The sequence below is a fragment of the Marmota monax genome, unplaced genomic scaffold (assembly GCF_021218885.2).
Source record: "Marmota monax isolate L192 unplaced genomic scaffold, Marmota_monax_Labrador192_F-V1.1 WCK01_AAM20220418_F8-fsc00064, whole genome shotgun sequence".
NCBI classification, from domain to species: Eukaryota; Metazoa; Chordata; class Mammalia; order Rodentia; family Sciuridae; genus Marmota; species Marmota monax.
This window is the reverse complement of record NW_026694542.1, coordinates 10,665,141-10,684,908: the sequence shown is the minus strand read 5'-3', so window position 1 is coordinate 10,684,908 and position 19,768 is coordinate 10,665,141. Positions and strand designations below refer to the sequence as shown.

At 53.9% G+C, this 19,768-nt stretch overlaps 3 protein-coding genes across 3 annotated transcripts; 1 reads left to right on the top strand and 2 right to left on the bottom strand.

Moving 5' to 3' along the window:
- The first annotated feature begins 1,082 nt into the window (after window positions 1–1,082).
- Pgap3 (post-GPI attachment to proteins phospholipase 3) lies at window positions 1,083–13,942 on the top strand. Its single transcript, XM_046420556.2, has 8 exons — window positions 1,083–1,308; window positions 2,519–2,616; window positions 3,639–3,791; window positions 10,539–10,601; window positions 11,128–11,189; window positions 11,529–11,665; window positions 11,916–12,120; window positions 12,299–13,942. Exons 1-8 carry the CDS (start codon window positions 1,128–1,130, stop codon window positions 12,360–12,362), a joined length of 963 nt encoding a protein of 320 aa, XP_046276512.1. The 5' UTR covers window positions 1,083–1,127; the 3' UTR covers window positions 12,363–13,942.
- Window positions 13,943–14,555: 613 nt separating this feature from the next.
- Pnmt (phenylethanolamine N-methyltransferase) lies at window positions 14,556–16,594 on the bottom strand. Its single transcript, XM_046420557.2, has 3 exons — window positions 16,376–16,594; window positions 15,186–15,393; window positions 14,556–15,082 (listed from the first exon to the last, which is right to left on the bottom strand). The coding sequence occupies exons 1-3, from the start codon at window positions 16,569–16,571 to the stop codon at window positions 14,635–14,637; spliced, it is 852 nt and encodes a 283-aa protein (XP_046276513.1). The 5' UTR covers window positions 16,572–16,594; the 3' UTR covers window positions 14,556–14,634.
- A 1,874-nt stretch (window positions 16,595–18,468) lies between these two features.
- Tcap (titin-cap) lies at window positions 18,469–19,706 on the bottom strand. The gene is made up of 2 exons (XM_046420492.2): window positions 19,549–19,706; window positions 18,469–19,320 (listed from the first exon to the last, which is right to left on the bottom strand). The coding sequence occupies exons 1-2, from the start codon at window positions 19,656–19,658 to the stop codon at window positions 18,927–18,929; spliced, it is 504 nt and encodes a 167-aa protein (XP_046276448.1). The 5' UTR covers window positions 19,659–19,706; the 3' UTR covers window positions 18,469–18,926.
- Window positions 19,707–19,768: the final 62 nt, after the last annotated feature.

Here is a 19,768-nt window from a genome sequence, read left to right as displayed (position 1 = left end):
CCAGTGTTATGTTGTTCATTCATTAAAAGAAGAAAGTGCACTTAGCTCCTTAAGTCTAGTTTTATGCTAGTGCTGGAGGTAGAGAAGTAAGCAAAATAGGAGAGGCAGATGGGCAGGTGGCACACACCTGAAATCCCAGCGGCTGGAGAGGCTGAAGCAGGAGCATCATGAGTTCAAAGCCAACCTCAGCAAAAGTGAGGCGCTAAGCAATTCAGTGGGACCCTGTCTCCAAATACAAAACAGGACTGCGGATGTGGTTCAGTGGTCGAGAGCCCCCCCCAGTTCAATTCCCCATTCCCAAAACAAACAACAACAACAAACAAACAACAACAAAAAATCAGGAGAGATACCCTATTCCTCCCTTGTGGGTAAAACAGACCATTGTATCACCCTCCAGGTGTTAACAATCACCCTAGGAGTTGGTGTTTGAATTAACAATGGAAGGGTAATCAAGAGTGAGAGAGTGATACAAATAAAACAAAGACAGACTTGAAAAACATGGCCCTTTGAAGAGGATCTGAAGCAAAAAAGTGAAGACTAGAGGGCAGGAGCCAGATTATGCAAGGCTTGTGAAGTTTGTATTTTATTATCCTGAAGGCAATCATGGGAAACTAGTAAAGAACTCTAAGAAAAGAAAATGACGTAATCAAATTTGAGTTTTAGAAATGGATCTCGGATTGGAGGATGCAAAAGTAGACAAGGAAACGCTTTGAGGGGCTACTGCAGCTGTCTCAAGGACAAATGATAACGTCTTTAACCAAGGTGGTGCCAGAAGAGATGGAGAGAAGTAAGTAAACAGTGCCAGGTACATTTGGGAACTGAAATCCAACAGAGCTGGTGACAGAATTAGCCCTATTCCAAACAAAAAGAGCCCCTAGAGGAGAAAAAAAAAATCACTCCTGAACCCACCAGGAGTCCCCTTTCCCTTAACTCTCGATTCAATATATGCAGATAGCTATGGGACGAGGGGCGGGGCAGGCGCCCACAAAAATCCGGGAACCTTCATTTAAAGTAGGCGGACATCAGCGTAGAGTATAACGGAGATGACAGGTACTTCCGGTTACTCCGGAAGTGAAGGCGTCACAGGCTCTTAAGTTCCTCCCTCGGAGGCCAGCCAGAGTTACAGTATGGCCGGCCGCGCGGCGCGGCTGGTACTACTAGCCGGAGCAGCCGCGCTAGCAAGCGGCTCTCAGGGCGACCGCGAGCCGGTGTACCGCGACTGCGTGCTTCGGTGCGAGGAGCGGAACTGCTCGGGGGGCGCACTGAGGCACTTCCGCTCCCGCCAGCCAATCTACATGACTCTGGCAGGTAAGCCCCACCCACCATAAGCCACGCCCACTTGACTGTGGCCCCGCCCATTACACCCTAGTTGTTCTGCGATCTTTGACCCTTAGTTTCCCCTCCCGGTCTCTTGTAAGTGTGGTTGGCTTCAGGGTTATGGGGGTCTCATCAGCTGTCTGACTTTCCCACAAGCTTTTACTTTATGTTTACTATGTCAGACCCGTTATTTATTAAGTACTAACTGCATACAAGGCCCTGGAATGACACAGTAATCAGACCAAAGTCTTAATCTTTGGAGCTTTCAGTCCTTAGCCTTCCCAAACAGAATGATTTGAGTCCTAAAGGACCTTTAAATTAAGCATTAGATGTATTTGGGAGAGGAAGGAAGGAATTCTAGCTCTGAGGGGGTAGGGAAGGGATCATCTGGGAATATTTTGTGGAAGAGGGTCTTCCAGATGTTTACATTAAATTTACACCCATGACTGTATTGGGCAAGGAACCAACAAACTGAGCACCTACCATGTGATAGATGTCACAATAGGTCAGTTAACTTTCACCACCACTCTTTGAAGTAGTTTCTCTAATCCTAGATGTGGTAGTTAAATACCCAGCCTGAGGTCATATGGGTGGTAAATAGTTTCCAGTTCTGACTTATTTGACCACAAGCCTGTCTTCTTTTCTACCCCTTTCTATTCTAGACAGAGGGAATAGAGAAAGTGAGTGTCCTGGGAAGACCTGGGCACTCCCAGCAGCTTGGATTACCCAGGGAGCAAGGAGCATGAAAAGGAGTAGTGGCAGTAAAGATGGAAAGGTGGTTTAGGACCTCAGGTCAGGATGAAGGATTTGAGTTTATTTTCATAGCAGGGACAAGACAGCAAGGACTCCTCCCTGGTAAATAAAAGTAAATCCCTTGTTGAGGTAGGTCAGACATAAACCCAATTCTCCATAGATAAGGCCATCAGATGCCAAGATCTCCATCTTGGACAAAAGGAGATGAAATATCTCTATTTGCTCACTGCATACCCAACCCTAGATTACAGTTACATATATACACATCCCTGGCCCTTGTGTCCACTATCTCTCTTCTCTCCAAGTGGGAAGCTAGAATTTTGGAATTTCTTCTGATTCTCTCCAACCTGCAGGCTCTCTTGGCCTGCATTTGTGCTTGGACTCCATTCACACCCCCTCTACACCTCCCTGGGCTGGAGAGTACACAAACCACATTTGTCTGTTTCAGGTTGGACTTGTCATGACGACTGTAAGTATGAATGTATGTGGGTCACTGTTGACATGTACCTCCAGGATGGTCACAGAGTGCCTCAGTTCCATGGCAAGGTGAGTTGGAGGGTCACGGAAGGATATGGCAATTATATGGTGGGAGTAAGATGCCTTGAAGTTGGCCAACACTGTCTAAGCTATTTGAGGTATGGGTGACAGATATGTATTTAAGGCAGGTACCTGTTCTTCTCAGAATCTGTTGGTTTTCATAGCATCTGATGAGACCAATGTGTTTTGCTTCTGAATATTGAGTAACAAGATCTGAAAAGCTTTGGAGCCTCCAACTTCTTGAGGTGCCCATCTTGCTTCAGGGACAAATTCCTTGCCCCACTATGACATGTTTCTCCAATACATATCTGGATCAATAGTAATATCCCTCAGATTGCCCAGTGAGGCAATTTTTTTCTGGTGCCTTTTAATCCAGTATTATCTCATTCTAACTTGTTGAGGTTAACAGAAATTATTCTCCCCAATTTGCCACAGAGTAAGGTGATACTCAGAGCACTGGGTCAGTAGCAGAGGAGGGATTGGGACCTGTTTCTGGATAGCAGGTCTGTACTGTTTCTGCTACGCCATAAGTCATCCCACTGGTATCCCCAGAGATGGGGCTGACAGAGTTGTGCATGTTGTCCAGGATAGGGGATCCTATCCTTAACCAGGGACTGGAGAGAAGAATTGACCTGGAGAGAATCAGAGGCTTTGACTAAAATTCAGAACTAAGACCTATAGATGCAGCATGTCAAGAAAAGATTGATTGAAACTAGGTACAGTAGCACTTACCTATAATCCCAGTGACTCAGGAGGCTGAATCAGGAGAATTGCACATACAAGGCTAGCCTCAGCAACTTAGTGAGAACCTGTCTCCAAAGTACCACTGAGGTTGTGCTCTGTGGTAAAGTTCCCATGGGTTCAATCCAGAGTACCAAAAAGGAAAAAGAAAAAGACTGGGGATGTAGACCAGTAGTAGAGCACATGTCTAGAATGCATGAGGTCCTGGATTCCATCCCCAGAGCCCTCCCCCAAATAAAAAAGATTGGGTTGCTTGTCCCTCAGGTCCCCTCCATCTGCTCCTTTTTCAGTGGCCTTTCTCCCGGTTCCTGTTCTTCCAAGAGCCAGCTTCTGCCCTGGCCTCTTTCCTCAATGGCTTGGCCAGTCTGATGATGCTCTGCCGCTACCGCACTTCCGTGCCAGCCTCCTCTCCTATGTACCACACCTGTGTGGCCTTCGCCTGGGTAGGTAACCTGGTGGGATTCCCGCTGTACACTTTATCTAGGAAGGAGGAACTCTGAGATTCCCACTGACACCTGACAGGGCTTCCGCCCAGCCAGCTTCTCCTCTGTTTCCAGGGCTGAAGTTGCAGCTATGGGGTGGTCAGCCCTGGTGAGAAAGACGGGAAGGTGCTGAGTCAAGCTTTACCTTTTTAGAACAGTCTAGAAGGCTGTTTGGAAAGGAAGGAAGAAAGAAACATTTTTCTTGTCCTCAGAAGAAGCCACTAAAAGACCCAGTAGGGCAGTTTATGAGCACAGAAGAGAGACAGGCAGCAGGGAGAGGCTGGGACCATAGGCTTTGCAGAGGTCCACTCTGGAGAACTTGGAGTGATCCCAGTTCCAGCCCAGGCCTGTAGGTAGTAGCAGCTATAGCACTCTTTCTGGAGCTCACCCTGGTCTTAGTATATCCCAGGGTGTGTACCATCCAAATACAAAAGGGCTCTCAGCCTCACGGTGAGACTACTCTTTGAAGAACCAGTATCCAGGGCCTGGAACTGTGTGAAAAAAATGGACTAAAGCACAGATGTGAACTGTGACAACCTTGGGGTGGGGTCAAAAGTAAGATATTGCAGAGATTGTCTCTAGATCAGAGCTTCCCTGCTAGACCTTAAGGAAAAAGTTCCCACTCACCTTCATGCCATCAAAGCCACCATTCATTCACATATTTAGCATGTACTATATATGTGCCAGGCACTTTGTTGGGTGCTGAGGATCCAAAAGTATATTTAAAAAGATAGGGGCTGGGGATGTGGCTCAAGCGGTAGCGTGCTCGCCTGGCATGCGTGCGGCCCGGGTTCGATCCTCAGCACCACATACAAACAAAGATGTTGTGTCCTCCGAAAACTGAAAAATAAATATTGAAATTCTCAAAAAAAATAAAAAATAAAAAGATAGGTTCCTGCCCTGTGGTACTAATCACACAATCATACAATTGAATTTAAAAGTACAGTAATGAAAAGGTGCAGTGGAAGCTGGGCACAGTGGTACATGACTAAAAACCCAGCTACCAGGGAGGCTGAGGCAGGAGCATCAAAAGTTCAAGGCCAACTGGGCAATTTAGCAAGACCTTGTCTCAAAACTAAAAGTAAGCTGAGTACAGTGACATATACCTGTAATCCCAGCAGCTTGGGAGGCTGAGGCAGGAGTTTCGCGAGTTCAAAGCCAGCCTCAGCAATTTATCAAGGCACTAAGCAACTCAGTGAGACCCTGTCTCTGAATAAAATACAAAATAGGCCTGGGGATATGGCTCAGTGGTCGAGTGCTCCTGAGTTCAATTCCCGGTACCGCCACCCCCAAGAAAAAGAGCTGTAGGGTATGTGAAAGGGGCAGGACCATCACAGAGCAGTCAGGAGGCTTCCCTGAGGAAGGGGATGGGAGGAAAGATGGGAATGATGAGTGAAAGTTACCAGGTAAATTTGAGCAGAAGAGGGCTGGGGGTGTAGCTCAGTTGTGCCTGAGTGAGAGCTACCAAGTCAGTGGCAATGAATAGCCTCCAGCACTGTCTGACTCCAGGGCCTGAGGGCTCAGCACCTCTCCATGGCTGCCTGCATGTCCTGTGAGGAATGTTGGTTGAGCACTGGTCAATGTGGGCAGAGGCAGGAATTTGCACTTGTGGGGCTGAAGCCCCTGCCCCAGGGAGCCGAGCATAGTGTGAATACAGATCCAGCCAGCCCTGGTGGCAGGACACAGGCTGAACCCAGGAGCCAAAGAGATCCCATCCTCTGGTTGGTGCCAGGGAAGCCCAGGGAGGGGGTGAGGTGTCATTGGGAATTGCAAGCCTGGTAAGGCTTAGACACAGACACACTGGGGGAGAGGAGATAGGATGCAGGCATTTCCAGCATTCCTAGCTAAGGGCTGGGGAATGACACATGGGACCTACGAGGCAAGCTTGGATTGGTCAGCTTGGCTGCAGTGTGGCCGTGAGAAGAGGAACAGAGGGAGATGAAATGGAGCAGAGAGGGCCAAATGCCAGGTGGGGGTAGAGCTTCTGCTTTAGGCAGGGGCTTGGCACACATGGTTTTGGGCATGGGTGAGATAGAGCCACCACTTCCTGTGTAGGCCTGTCACAGGGAAGGGAATTTGGTCTTGGCCAGGAAAGTAGGAAAGTGAGGAGGTTACACCTGTCCCCTTTCCCTTGGGATTCTTCAGGGACACTGCTTGTCTGGGCTCACTGCCTGTATCTCCCCTTTGCCTCCTTCTCTCTTGGAGAACGTGGGACAGCTGTGCCTGAACACTCTGAGCAGTGCTCAAAGCCTGCATGATAGGGCCTCAGGTCCAAGGGATCCTCAGAAGGTCCCAGCCCTTGCCTGCCTAAAATGTGCTAGAAACCACTAGTCACGTCACAACTCTGGTCTTGATCTCCTTGTTTCTTGGGTCTTTTGTCTCAGTGGTATCAGCAGTTCAGCTTCCGTCTTAGCAAGGGGTCACCCCTCCCAAGGATACCCTGCAGTCCATTGTGACCAAGGACACTTAGAAAAGGACCCCAGGGACGTTGAGGTGGGAGAGGGTACCCTACAGAATATGGGATTCTGAGTTTGGGGTCCTTCTCATGCCACCCCCAGGCCCTCAAGGGACATATCCTCAGAGCCCGTACCACTTTGATGATCTAGTTGGATTTTACATTTGATCTTGAGCCTGTGTGTGTTTCTGTAGGAGGGAGGGATCCCAAGCCATTCAGAGGGTGTGACAATGGACTTTGTCCTTGGCTGGGTCTTCTGGAGTGAGTGGGGCCCCTGATTTCTGTTGGCTGCAGGTGGGAAGGCCCCTCACCTACTCCAGGTTAGTCTTACAGGAGGGGTGTCTCAGGCTTTTTCTCTGGGAGACAAGGAAACTCTTGTGCCAAAGCTGTATCAGGCAGCCCCTGGGCTGGGGCTGTAGCTCAGTGGCAGAGAGCTTGCCTACCACGTGTGAAGCCCTGGGTTCGATCCCCAGCACCACATAAAATAAATAAATAAATAAATAAAAGGCATTATGTCCATCTACAACTAAAAAAATAAATATTTTTAAAAAACATAAGGCAGCCACTGCATTCCTCTGTAGGCTTGGGCTTGGGCTGGGCAGCAGCCAGGCAGAGCTGAGGAGCCCACCGAAGCTCTGTACACTGTGGCCCTTGGACTTCACGGAGCAGGGGGCCCTGGCTCTTTGCCAAAATTAGAAGGGTAAACCAATTTTTCATCCCTTTATCTAGTGGGGAAAAGCCCCCACGTACAAGAGTGAAACAAAGAATGGCAGGGAATCCAGTCTGTCTCTGTAGTATGATTTGTGGAGGTAGGCACTGATTATATCATCCCTGTTGAGGAAACTATGAGAAAAGATAGGCTGAGGATATAGCAGAATGATGGTAGACTTCAGGAAGGACTTCCTGACCATCAGATAAGACAGTGGAACAGAAAATCAAGGAATTCTTTGGAAAAAGCCTCTATCTCTCAGGAGTGAGCTGGGACAGGCTTGTCTTGCCTGAGGCATGGAGCGAGACACTGTGGCCTCGGTGGTGGGGGCAGTAGGCATCATATTTAACATTCTACCTCCCCCACTTCTGAGACACGGAGCTATTTAAAGACTCACTTGTCCCCACCACTACGGTGTCAATGACAGCCCCTAGCACTGGGGCTTAGCACTGGGGTCGAATTCCTGACAGATCTGGCTCACTTGGCATCCAACCAGTTTCACGGCTGTGATATTTTTGTCTCAATTTTCTTATTTTCCAACAGACTGAAACAGCCTCCTGCTCCCCCCACCAGCTTTTCCTGTCCCCCTCATCCCCACCCACACTGGCTCCCTACCCCTGGCTGCCTCCTTTTCTCAGTGTTTGCACAGAGTTCTTAGTGCCTTGGGCCCAGCCATCACCCTCCTGGCCAGTTACACTGTCTGCCCCTCCCATCCCACTAGGGCCTGGCCGAGAAGCCTGGGAGTAGTGGTATATTTGTATCTTGGGACTGTCCCTTCCTTCCACATCCATCTGTCCCCTTTGCTTGTGTCTTGATTACAAACTCTGAAGAGAAACAGGATCTGTTAGGTCCATACTGGTGGGATTGTGGCTCAGGAGCAGGGAGCAAGGGGCTCTTCTCACAGCTGAGGCATCTACAGTCTGGGATCCAGGGGCCTTCTTCTGCCCCATAGTCTGACCTTGAACTTTGTGACCCTTGAGGAAAGGAGAATGGGGATGCATGGTGGAGGTCTGCCTGTACATGATGTAGGACATGGACATTTATGGAATCCCCGCCGTAGGCCAGCAGTGATAGTAGTGGCCCTTTCTGGAGTGGCTGCTCCATGCCAGGCCTTTGTGACATCATCCTCACAGCCCTCCTGTGGAGGAAGTGTTGTTTCTAACCCCATTTCCTAGGTGAACAAATAGCTGAAGCTCAGTTACTTGTCCAAGAACATAGGTAAGCTGGGCAGGGCGGCACACAGCTGACCTCCCAGCTCCTAGGGAAGCTGAGGCAGGAGGATCGCTTGAGCCCAGGAGTTCGAGGCCAGTCTGGGCAACATAGTGAGTCCCTATCCCAAAAAACAAAATCCAACAAAACAGAAGAAAACACAGTTGTTTAGGGGCTGGAGCAGTACTTGAGCTCAGGGTCTGTCTCATTGTAAAGACTCTGTACTTTTCTGTCTCCGGCCTGCACCTGTGGGGGTGGGCTAGCAGCAGGGGAGACCAGTTTCTCAGCCTAGACCACCTTAGCCTGGTGGGAGATTAAGAGGCAGACTTCTTCTCGGTGGCCTTTGGGCTATGGGAGAGCTGTGAGAGTTCCATGCTGGCCCACCGATAAAGAAAATAGCAACTAAGGCTTTAAACCCCATCCTGGACACCATGTTGCATGCTGTGTTTGTACAGGTGCTCACTCAATCCTGATCTACACTGATATTATTCCCATTTTACAGATGAGACAACTGAGGCACAGCAAGGCTAAATAACTTGCCTAAGGACACACAGGAAATGCAGAGCCAGGATTTGAACCCTGGCAGTCTGGCTCTAGGGGCTGCATTGTTAATGACACAACTTCCCAAGTCTGAGGGAAGGGTCAGAAGAGGAGCCCCATATGGGACACTCCCAGGGGAAAAGGGCCATCTCAGGGGTGCAGAGTCCAAGCTTCAGGTGGGTCTCTGTAAGTGGAAGGCACTCTGGGAAGGCAGGTGGACAAGGGACCCAAAGCCCTGCCCTGTGTGGAGCTGAAGCTTGGCCAGTGCACTTCCACCCCTGCTTTTAGTGTTCCAACCGCCACTTAGCTCAGTCCTCTTGTCACCTCCCCCTTCCTGTTGTGGGTGACAAGGAGGCCTGGCTGGCTGCCAGTCCTTGCTGTCTTCCCCTCCTCCTCCCCACACTGGTTCCAGGGACACTGTCCTTTCTAAGGATGTCCCTGTGCCTGGTCTGCGTGACTGCCTGGGCCCTGTGTCCAGCCCAGGGCCTGCTCGTCTCCCCACGTTTACCATACACCCCACAGACTCTGGGGGAGTGTCCAAAGAAGCCACCAGAGGTAGACTCACTTCCTAGCTCCAGACTGTGCCTCCATGTTGTCCCTGGGGAGGAGCCTCGAGACTGGTGGAAGGGGCAGAATGGCCTTCCCTCAGGGCAGGAAGGCACTGAAGACCACTCAAGCCAGCTGGTGACAGGTCCCAGGGGAGATCTTGGGCCTCTGCAGCCTGGCAGCATGAGGGTGCCTGGCTGGCTTTGCCACTGAGCCCTGCCCTGCCTCCACCCTGGGTCCCCCCACCCCCCTCCGCTCCCCAGGCCTGTCAGGCCCTACAGAGAGGCTTCTTCCCTTGCTCCCCCTGCCCTCTGCCTGGCCAGTTGTCCTGGCACCTAAGTGCGCAGCCTTTTCCATGTCCGGCAGGCCGGGCCCACCCTGGACACCCCTCCCCAGCTCCGGGGCAGGCCAGGCCTGGCCCCTGCTCTTTCTTCCTGGGACTGTCTGTCCCTGGCTTCCCTGCTGCTATTTGTAACTGCTCCTCAGCCCACCCCTCCCCGAAGAAAGTGCCAGCACCACCTCCCAGAAGACCTGGGGCTCATTTACAGGATGATTCTTACTCTCTCCATGCATTTAATTTCCAGGAAGAAGGCCTCAGATATTCCCCTGGACCCTGCCCACTGCAGCCCCTTCATTCCTGCCCTGCTCCGCCCAGGTCTTAAGAGCAGCTCTGGTCTGGCAAGTCAGGCCGGCCCAGCCAGGAGGAAGCTGGGCTAGACTGCCACTGGAGTCCTGGTCCTAGGACTGGGCCCAGTGGGATCTGCTGGATCTCCCTGCCTTGCTTGCTTTTGGGGCACGCCCCAAGCTGGCTCAAGCCTTTTCCACCCCACCCACCTCATTCCCGCCCCCAGAGGCTGAGGTCACCAGCTCCCCTGGGCCCGGGTGGGGCTGTCATCACCTGGCAGTTGGGGGAGGAGGTGAGGCCCCTGCGGCCTGTTGTCTTAGTGATTGAGTAACCAAGGATCTTGGCTCTGCCAGAACTGGTTCCCAGGCCAGGCTAGAACTTGTGGAGGCTGCAGCCCCCCAACCCCTCCTCCATGGCCTTAGGGGCTGGGGATTATGGGGAGTTGACCTGAGGGGACTGGACTGGGCCTGGATGGGGGACACAAGTTTGCTGGGGGTGGGGCTCCAGGGGCATGGGAAAGCACATTTCTTGGCCACCAGAGCCCTTTCCTAAAGATGAGGTGGAGAGGGACCCTGGGGTCTCCCAACCTTGGGGCAACATGTTCATTGGCCCTTCCATCCTCAGGTGTCCCTCAATGCTTGGTTCTGGTCTACAGTCTTCCACACCAGGGACACTGACCTCACAGAGGTGAGAGCCCCCATTTCCCTCTCCTGCATGAGACTGTCCCCGAGAGCCCGGGGTGGGGGGGGGTGGCAGAGCAGGGCTCGGGAGTGCAGCTGCCCTTGGCTGGGCATTCTAATAACACACTCGAGCTTCCCAGCCTGGCGAGGTAGGTCTGATGGTTAGCTCTAACCATGAGGCAGCTGAGCCTTGGGACGTGAAATCATTTGCTCAGGGCCACCTGGTGAGTGAGGGGCTGCAGTCAGGGTAGAGCGCACAGCTAACAGACTCAGGCACTGGGCGTCGATGGTAGGTTCTCCTGCCCCACAGCCTGGCAGAGCCCGCTGCTGAGCAGCACACTGTAGGCTGTGAGCACAAGGGTCAGTCTGTCACCTCCACAGTGAAACGGCAATAGGCAGAATGAGCCGGAGAAGAGACCCCTCTGACTGCAAGGTCAGGCCCCTTCCCCTCCCTTCCTCCACCCACAGTGGCTCATCTGGGCCACAAAGCTGTTCAGTCTCCAGCGACACTCATGGGCTCCCCTTGTCCTCAGAAAATGGACTACTTCTGTGCCTCCACTGTCATCCTCCACTCAGTCTACTTGTGCTGCGTCAGGTATGCCTGTATTGGTGGCTGCAGGGACAGACTCAGGGCCAGGGTCAAAAAGGGGATGCTGCCCCAGGGCTGCCTTCTTTGGTCTCCCACACATCCCTGCTGTCCTAGATGGGGGTTCTGCAGAGGGCTGGGTGCCCTGGCTCCTCACAGGGACCTGCAGCACTTGGCCAAGGCCCCGGGGGTGGGGTGGGTGGAGTTCTGCCCCATCGGCCTGTTTTGGTGGGGGAAAGGGCAGTAGCTTTAGTGAACTCACTGATGTTGGGGGAGGAGAACTTCAGGGAGGGCTGCTCTGGTGACGGGCCACCTGCCACCACCTAAGCAGCTCTGGGTGGTGGGCAGGACTGTGGGGTTGCAGTACCCGGCCGTGGCCAGAGCCTTCCGGGCCTTCCTGCTGCTGCTGCTGACCACACATGTCTCCTACTTGAGCCTCGTGCACTTTGACTATGGCTACAACCTGGCGGCTAACGTGGCTTTCGGTGAGACAGAACTGAGGCGTTGGGTTGGGCCATCTGCAGAACTTTGGGGTGGGCATGGTGGGTGGCCCTTCTCTCTTCAGAAGAGAAGGTTCTAGAGAGAGACTTGCAGGGAGGAAGGGGGAGAATTTGAAGTGGGAGAGAGGGGAGGCTGGGAGGAGTGTCTGAGGATGTTCCCAGGGTCAGAGAGCACAGGAGGGGTGGCCTGAGGGAGGGGCCCAGAGAGTAAGCCTGTCCTGCCTGTGGCACCCAGGTCTGGTGAATGTGGTGTGGTGGCTGACCTGGTGCCTACGGAACCACCGGAGGCTGCCGCATGTGCGCAAGTGTGTGGTGGTGGTCTTGCTGCTGCAGGGGCTGTCCCTGCTGGAGCTGCTTGACTTCCCACCCTTCTTCTGGGTCCTGGACGCCCATGCCATCTGGCACATCAGCACCATTCCTGTTCACATCCTCTTTTTCAGGTTGGTGTCATCCCTTGCCCGGTGTTTGCCTTCCTTGTGCCCAATCCCTTGACAGGTCCTAGAAGAGACTGGGGACCCCATGTACCCTCTCACCCCTTCCCGCTTGCCTGCACTTACCCCCCTTGCCCAGGGAGCTTTAGAGCTGGGTTCTTTAGTGGGCTCCTCCCTTGGCCCGCAGCTTCCTGGAAGATGACAGCCTGTACCTGCTGAAGGAATCAGAAGCCAAGTTCAAGCTGGCCTGAAGACACTTGGAGTCATCTGGTCCTTTCCTACTGGCTTCTCCTTCCCCCTTCCACCTTCAGATGATTTGTTTTCTCCTTTTAGTTTCTTGAACTTGGACATGAGGAGTGTGGGCCCAGAATCATGTAGCTGCCCACCCTTGGCTGGCCCTCACAGGGCTTGGAGCCTGCCCTAGGGATGGCCTCACACCTATCATCTGGGGTCACAGAATGGGCAGCCCCTCTGGTTCCTGGAGCTGAACTGGGATAGAACTGTGTTCTGAGTCCCACTGAGAGGAAGGCCCTTAGGGATCCAGTGGGGTCCCCTTCTATTATTGGCACCCTGCTTTGGGGCACCACTAGGTGGTGCTAGAGGCCTGCTCTTTGGCTACCCGGTTTTAAGGCCAGTCTTAGAGGGACTAACCTGCTGGGATTGGGACTGGGGAGGGGTTTCACCATGACTTTTGCCCCAGCCAGGCTCCCAGGAGACCACACCACACATCCCTCTGAGCCAGGACACCAGAGGGCCCAGGACAAGAATCTGATGCTGTTCTGGTGCCAGGACTCCAGAGGGCAGGACAAGAATCTGATGCTGTTCTGGTTGGGAGCTTATGTGTGAATGTATAGGAGAGCATGGGCAGGCCAAGTACAGAGGTGACTGGGTAGCGAGCATGGCTCTGCGTGTGTGTAAGAGACAGCATGCATGTGCACAAGCTACTGCACTCGGGCCTAAGTGTGTAGTATAGAGTGTTTGTGCGTGTTCGAGGGCAGCTAGGTATATGTGGGTTTGGGGAATATGCATAGATTGAGTGTGAGTGTGCTTGTGGGTGTGTCTGAGGTGAGTGTAAATGCAAGTGAACGTGCCATGCAGTGCTGGGAATTGGGAGCAGGATGGGAATCAAGTCACCATCACCAATCACCAGCTCTGCCCAAGGCCTCAGGCAGGATGGAGTCTGGGGGTCCAGGCTGTATGCCTGCCTGTCCAGTGCCCCCTTTGCCATTCCCCTCCAAACCTCACAGGGCCCCCTCATAATTTAAGATCAGTACTAGCTCCTGGGGGCAGAGTGAAGAAGGAAAATGGGGATCCTGGGCCTTCTTCAGTCTCCCTGTCTCCTCACCTAGCATGTTTGGCCTTTCCTCCCCAGTTCCCTGCTCTAGCCCCTTTGCCACAGCCTGGATTTTGGTGTGTGGGTTGGCGGGTTGCACCGTGAATTCTAGGGACAAGGGAAGAGAACTGTGGTTGAGTCTGGTTTCTGCCATCCCCAGAGGCACTCACTATTCCAGGGTGACCCCAGGGAAGGCAGGAACCACACTATGCTTGTGTCCTGATAAAGGTGACCCCTAGCAATTGCCAGCAGTCCTGGCATTCCCTTGCCCCACAAGGATAGGGTATGTGGCTTCAGAAACTTTCCATCCTGAAGGCAGTCTGCAATTGAAGCCAGAATACTGTTGTTTTGCTCTATCTCTGCTCCCTAGCATAGGGAGCTATGCTAAAACTCTAACCTCAGAAACTTAGGTGGCCCATGTGAGGTTCTTTTGATACTAAAAACTATTTGAAGGCAGGATGGTAGTGAGGATGATGCTTAATAAACCAGTTCCCCTCACCCTCCCTTTTTCAGTTCATTTGTGTGCATAGGGTAGGCTGGAAGGAAGGAAGAGCTGGCTGGAGGCAGTAGACAGAGGTGGGATCTCTACCTAGGCATTGGGGGTGGGAATGGTAGGGACCAGATGCAGAGCTGGGCAGGGTTCAAGTCCAGCCTGGGGGAGGGAGCTGGCACTGTTTTTTTTCTTTCTCACATCCCAGGCCTGGATTGTAATACTCCCCATACACACCCAGAACCTGGCAATCTTGTCTCCCTGCTTTTCAGCTTTGGGTCTGCAGGCTCCACTACTGCTTGTTACTTAACCTTTTACTTAACCTCTCTGAGCTTCACCTGGAAATAGGCTAACAGGGTCCACCACTGAATGAAATGACTGAGTGACATGACAGATACAAGAGCCTGGCATACAACAGGTACCAAATGAGCTCCCCTGAGCTAGGCCTTCCTTAGTTTAGGAAGAATGAGTAGTACAGAAAGCTACCTTCATGGAAACTTCTGGAAAAGAAGAAAGGCTAGGGTTGATGCCTCCCACACCCTTATACTCAGAAGAGAACTCTGCACCCTTGTTGCTTCACAAGAAAGTCACAGATGGTACTGACACTTGACTGTACGGAATGATTTCTTTATTAGGTGCCACACAAGTAATAAGGGAACCTGGTAGGTGAGGACCACAGGGCATTGGGCACACTGGACACTCACACCTCCACCCCCACCTTCTTCTGGGCCCAGGCAAAGAAGATGCCCTTGACATCATCCACGCCTGTCCGGAGGTGGGTAGGCATGATGTAGGTGCGAAGGTCCCGTACCTCATAGCCACTGAGCACCAGGGCCTCCCTCACCTCCTCCTCACGCACAGGCACCACTGCCAGCCTGGCCTTCCCAGCCAGGTACCATGACTCCTCTAGGGCCCCAATGAGGAGGAGGTGTCCCCCAGGCCTGAGCAGAGTGGTGATGTGGTCCAGGGCCCGCTGAAAGCTGGGAAGGTCTGGACTCACAGCTTCCAGGCAGAAGGCAGAGACTAGGGCATCAGCAGGCAGAGGCGCCAGGCTGGCAATGCCCAGGGGCTGGGGTTGGTGCACATCAATAGGCAGGACCCGCTTCACTCTGGCTCGTAGCTGGCGCTCCTTCTCCTGCCAGGACTCACTGTGCAGGGGGCACAAGTAAGGCTCAGGACTGCCCCATTCAGTCTCTGCTGCTCCCCTCCAGCCACTCCATGGGAAGGCCTGCCCCCACCTCCAGCCCTTACCCCTTTCCCTCAATGAGGCAGACGTGCTGGCTGTACACGCTCCAGTTGAAAGCCCCTGGCTCCTCGCGCAGCCAGAGCCCCAGCTCTTGGCGGTTGACCTCCAGGAAATCTGTCATGGTAATGTCTTCAAAGTGGGCGCAGGCACTGAGCAGCTGGTATATGGTAGGTCCTGAACCAATATCAATGAGGGTGCGGCCAGCCACCTCACCTGGGAGGGGAGTAGAGGAAAAGGGTCCTGTGCCAGGTCTGCCCAGGCACCCTAAGGCAGGCACCCTCTGCCTTAGACAACTCTGTCTCACCTGCTTCTCCCTCTCTCTCCTGAGCTCTTCCACCTGGGTAAGAGGGTCTCTCTGGAAGACACATTACCTCTGCAGTTAGACTGAACAGGGCTGTCCTGGGTCCAAGCACTCACTGATTTGCCTTGGAAAAGGAACTTGGCTTCTTTGAGACTCAGGTTCCACATCTAGAAACCTACATCCCCAGTGAGGATTACCAGGGACAATCCTGAGACAGGTGGCTTTTCTCTCCCTCTTCAATTACTTCCTCCTCTCTCTCTCTTTTTTTTTTTTTTTTTTTTTTTTTCTTTTCAGTACCAGGGATTGAACCCAGGGGTGCTTAACCACTGAGAAACATCCCCAGCCTTTTTTACAAAAATATTTAGAGACAGGGCCTGCTAAATTGTTGAGGCTGACTTTGAACTTGCCATCCTCTTGCCTCAGCCTCCAGGCACTGGAATTACAGACCTGCACCAGGCAATTCCTCCATTTTTTTTCCTCCCCAGTATCTGCCTTCATCTCACTCTCTCTCCCTGCATTCCCCAACTGACTCTGAATTCTGAGCATTTTCACCCACCCCGCACCTTCTCTTTCCACTTCTCTTCTCTCCTGTAGCGCTGCTCTTTCTCTTCTCTCTGCACTTGATAAAAAATTAAAATAAAGGACGGATTCTCACTGTGTCGTCTAGTACTCCTGGGCTTAAGGGTTTCTCCTGCCTGAGTCTCCCCAGTAATTGGGACCACAGGCAGGGCCACCGCGCATTAGGCCCTCTTTCTCTTCTTGCACCTGTTACCTATCTCAGTTTCTTGGTCCCTATTTAGTTGGTTCCCTTCCTCCCTCTCTTCCCTTTCCCTTTCTTGATGACAGGTCCCCAGGACTCCAATGTCCCGGGTGCCTCAGTGTCCTGTCACTCACCCGTGGCGAAGGTTTGCGCCAAGCAGCGCAGCTTCCAAGGCCCGACGCCGTCCGGGCTACTCAGGTCCCCTCGAGGGGGAGCATAGTTGTTGCGCAGGTAGGCTCCGGGCTCGAAGCGCTGGTAGGCCGAGGCGACCGCAGCCCGGCCGGGATCCCAGTCGGTACCTGCTGTGTGACTCCGGTCTGCTTGGCTCATACTGCTGGTTTGAATTACCCAAAGTTTGAATTATGCCCCTTTCCCCAGTCCCCACTGCCCGCCTTGTCCCCCGTTAGTCTGGCGGCCCCTTTATCTACCCCCGGACCCCCGCCCGACCCCTCCACTGCGGGGGCGGGGGCTGAGCGATGAGCCGCCCCGGGCCATGCGCGCCCGGTGGTGGCCACCCCATCCATCTCAGTTAGTGTCGAAGCAGCAGACACGCCGGTGGTGTGGGGGCGACCGCTGGAACATCAGTTCCTGCCCCACCCTTGCTCCACACTTGTTCCCGCAGCCCTGCACCCTTGCCTCACCTGCCCCGGTCCCAATCCTGCACCCTACCTCGACTCCCGAGCCCCTATCCCACAGCTCTATCTTCATCAGCTCCAGCTCCCTGCAGCCATTCACCCCTTTGCCTGGCATTCCATCCCTTCTTTTTTCTTTTTCTTTTTCTTTTTTCTTTTTTTGTACTGGGGATTGAACCCAGGGCCTTGTACAGGTGGGTCAAGCACTCTGCCAACTGAGCTACATCCCCAGTCCCCATCCCTTTTTTCTAAGGTTTGGAATTGCTCCTGCCCCCGGTCCCCACCTCTAGGAAGGTCCCAGACTCCTACCTGGCTCCCCTTCCTCTAGGACACCCCTTCTAACCCCCACCCTTTCCTTATTAATGTCACCCTGACTCCCATCCCTCCTCCAGGCCACTATCCCATCTCTGTTCTCCAGTGCCCCTCCCCACCTCTAGAAAGGACTGTCCGTTCCAGTCTCTGCCTCGGTTGCCTGGGGCCCCAGAGTCACGTTCTGCCCTTCCCGTCCGATGGCAGCAGCGATAGGGGAAGCGAGCGGGGATAATGAACTTAGCAGGCGAAATAATGGGCCCCAGGGATCCGAGCTCCTTATCTGGGGGCTAAGGACAAAAGGTTCGGGATGTTCGCGCTGCTTCCCGGGACAGGGAACACAGGTCAGTGCAGTGACACGTGGAGCATTCTTCGAGCCACCTGGCCACTAGGGGGCGCAGTCCACGTATTCAGTTTCCTGTGGGTCTGGGGTCTTGGACCCCTCTTCCAGCCCATACTCTAGCTCCTTTTGGGACGCTGGCCAAGCCAGGCCTGCAAGTCTTACTTGGTGCTCCAGGTATCCAGCCCGCAAGATGCTACAGTCTTCCCTCCTACCCCCCAAGTGGGAAGCCAATTCCGCTCTCTGCATGTGCATGGTCTTTCTGAAACTGGACTTCTCTGGATCAGAAAGGTGCACCTCTACCCAGGGTAGGCTAGTGGTCTCTGCCAAGATCAGCCTCTGGCCTCCCTTGATCCAGGCCTCCTCTGGGCTCTCTTCTTGTCCCAAGGGGGAAAGTCTCCTTGTTGGGTCAGACAGCTAGGTTGGGATATGAGTCATCATGACAGCTGCAGGGGTCATAGACAGGAACCTGACCCCTGTAACCCCTCCCATAAAACCCACTCAGGTCAGGGAGGGTGGCACACCTGACCCCAGGCAGGATTGATTCTGTCTGGATTTGCAGCTGAGTGGCCTTGAGGTCACTGACCCCATCCACACTCTGAGGCACAGCCAAGGACAGTCCTGGTGCTAGCCTCCTCCATGTTCGCCACGAGATATCATTTAAACAAACCCTGATGCCAGCTGGCATGCTGGGCACTGCCCAGTGCCAGGGACTGAATTCGGAAGCCAGGACTGGGCAGTGGAGTTAGGGCACAGGAAGGGGACTGGACAGACGGCAACTCTGTTTACAGTTCTGCCCTGCACCCCACCCCCAAGCATGGGGTGTACCCACAGGCTTTACCATATTTAGTTCAGAGGTACAGCCTGGTCCCAGAAGTGCTGGGGGCATGAGGGGGGACATCGATGGACTGGCCCCCACAACCACAGGAAAGAGATGAGACTGGAACATGGTTGAGCATTTATTGCAGCGCTAACAGAGGGTGCTGGGGGCCCCGCCCTGCCTCTGCCCTCTTCACGTTCCCCTCCCTCCAGTCTTCTCCGTCTCCATCCCAGAGCATTCCGTTCACACTTGTCCTAGTCCTCCTCCAAAGCTGAAACCTGGACCCAGGTCACTGCTCCCAGGGACCTCTTGCCTTCACCAGCATCCCTTATCCCTTTTCCTGGTGCTGAGGGTGCTAGACTGTGCTGGCGCCCAGCTCTCCAACCTTAGTGCCCACTGTCTTTGCTCCCCTCCCTTTGGGAACTCAGGGGACCCAGGCATCCAGGCCTCTGGCTCCCTCTTCCCATAGCCCCCAACTCTGGGCAAACTACAAAGCATCCATGGCCAGCAGCTCCCCTCCACGGTCCTAGCCAGGAAGGGGCCATCCCAGGGTAGGCACAGTGGAGTCTGAGTCACAGTCCCTCTCAGCCTCTCTGTGCTTCCTGGGACATGGAGCGGGACAGGGTACGACGAAGGGTCCCAGGCTTGCTGACGGGCACCACAGGGGGCAGCTGCTTGGTGATCTCGGCCACATCCTGGCGCTCCAGGCACTGGCCACCCAGGGCCGTCTCCAGTGCCAGCAGCTCCCGCAGCTGCACGGGAGTTTCCTCGCGCTCCTCCTTGGCAGCCCCCACCTTGGTGGGTGTGAAGATAGGCAGGGGTAGCACCCGCTGGTAGGGCAGCTGGTACTCTTGCAGCCCGCGGCCCAGGATGCCCATACGCATCACCAGCCAGGGGGAGCGCTGTACCAGTGCCTGGCACTGCCCCTGCCGATGGTAGGTCTCATGCCGCTGCGTATCCTCCTCATGCAGGGAACAACTGGAAGCAGAGGGGAGGGGCAGTGAGCTCCTGCAAGCTGCTGTGTAGGGGGCTCCCTGGGGCTGCCAGGACCAGGGGGCAGGAGGGGGGATTCCACTCTGCTCTTCCCAGTAGGCACTCTTCTTGCCCCACCCCCAGAAATTTCAGGGGTTTGTGCTCTGGCCTCATAGGACTTGGGGAGGAGGCTTCGGGACACAGAGGCAGGACTCCCAGCGGACCCACACTCACCCCTCCTCGGGCCGTGTGGACAGAGTCAGATCCTTCCACTCAGCCCAGAAGGCCTCTCGGTGCTCCCGGTTCTCCTCGGACACCTGGCAGCACAGCTCTGAAGTGGCCATGATCACTTCTTGCTCCCTACGCTCTGCTCCGCACCTCCCACGTCCTTTAAATAGTCTCCTTCTCCCCTTCTCTGGGGGCTATTTTTGGCCCCTCTGGCGTCAGATGCTAT

Coding starts and splice junctions, on each gene's coding strand:
- Pgap3 (XM_046420556.2), top strand. CDS start 1,128: ATGGCCGGCCGCGCGGCGCGGCTGGTACTACTAGCCGGAGCAGCCGCG. Junction 11,666..11,915: donor GGCGGCTAACGTGGCTTTCG/GTGAGACAGAAC, acceptor TGTGGCACCCAG/GTCTGGTGAATGTGGTGTGG. Junction 12,121..12,298: donor GTTCACATCCTCTTTTTCAG/GTTGGTGTCATC, acceptor CTTGGCCCGCAG/CTTCCTGGAAGATGACAGCC.
- Tcap (XM_046420492.2), bottom strand. CDS start 19,658: ATGGCCACTTCAGAGCTGTGCTGCCAGGTGTCCGAGGAGAACCGGGAG. Junction 19,321..19,548: donor TCCACACGGCCCGAGGAGGG/GTGAGTGTGGGT, acceptor CTCTGCTTCCAG/TTGTTCCCTGCATGAGGAGG.
- Pnmt (XM_046420557.2), bottom strand. CDS start 16,571: ATGAGCCAAGCAGACCGGAGTCACACAGCAGGTACCGACTGGGATCCC. Junction 15,394..16,375: donor GGCGCAAACCTTCGCCACGG/GTGAGTGACAGG, acceptor CTCCCCTCCCAG/GTGAGGTGGCTGGCCGCACC. Junction 15,083..15,185: donor TGCCTCATTGAGGGAAAGGG/GTAAGGGCTGGA, acceptor CCCCCTGCACAG/TGAGTCCTGGCAGGAGAAGG.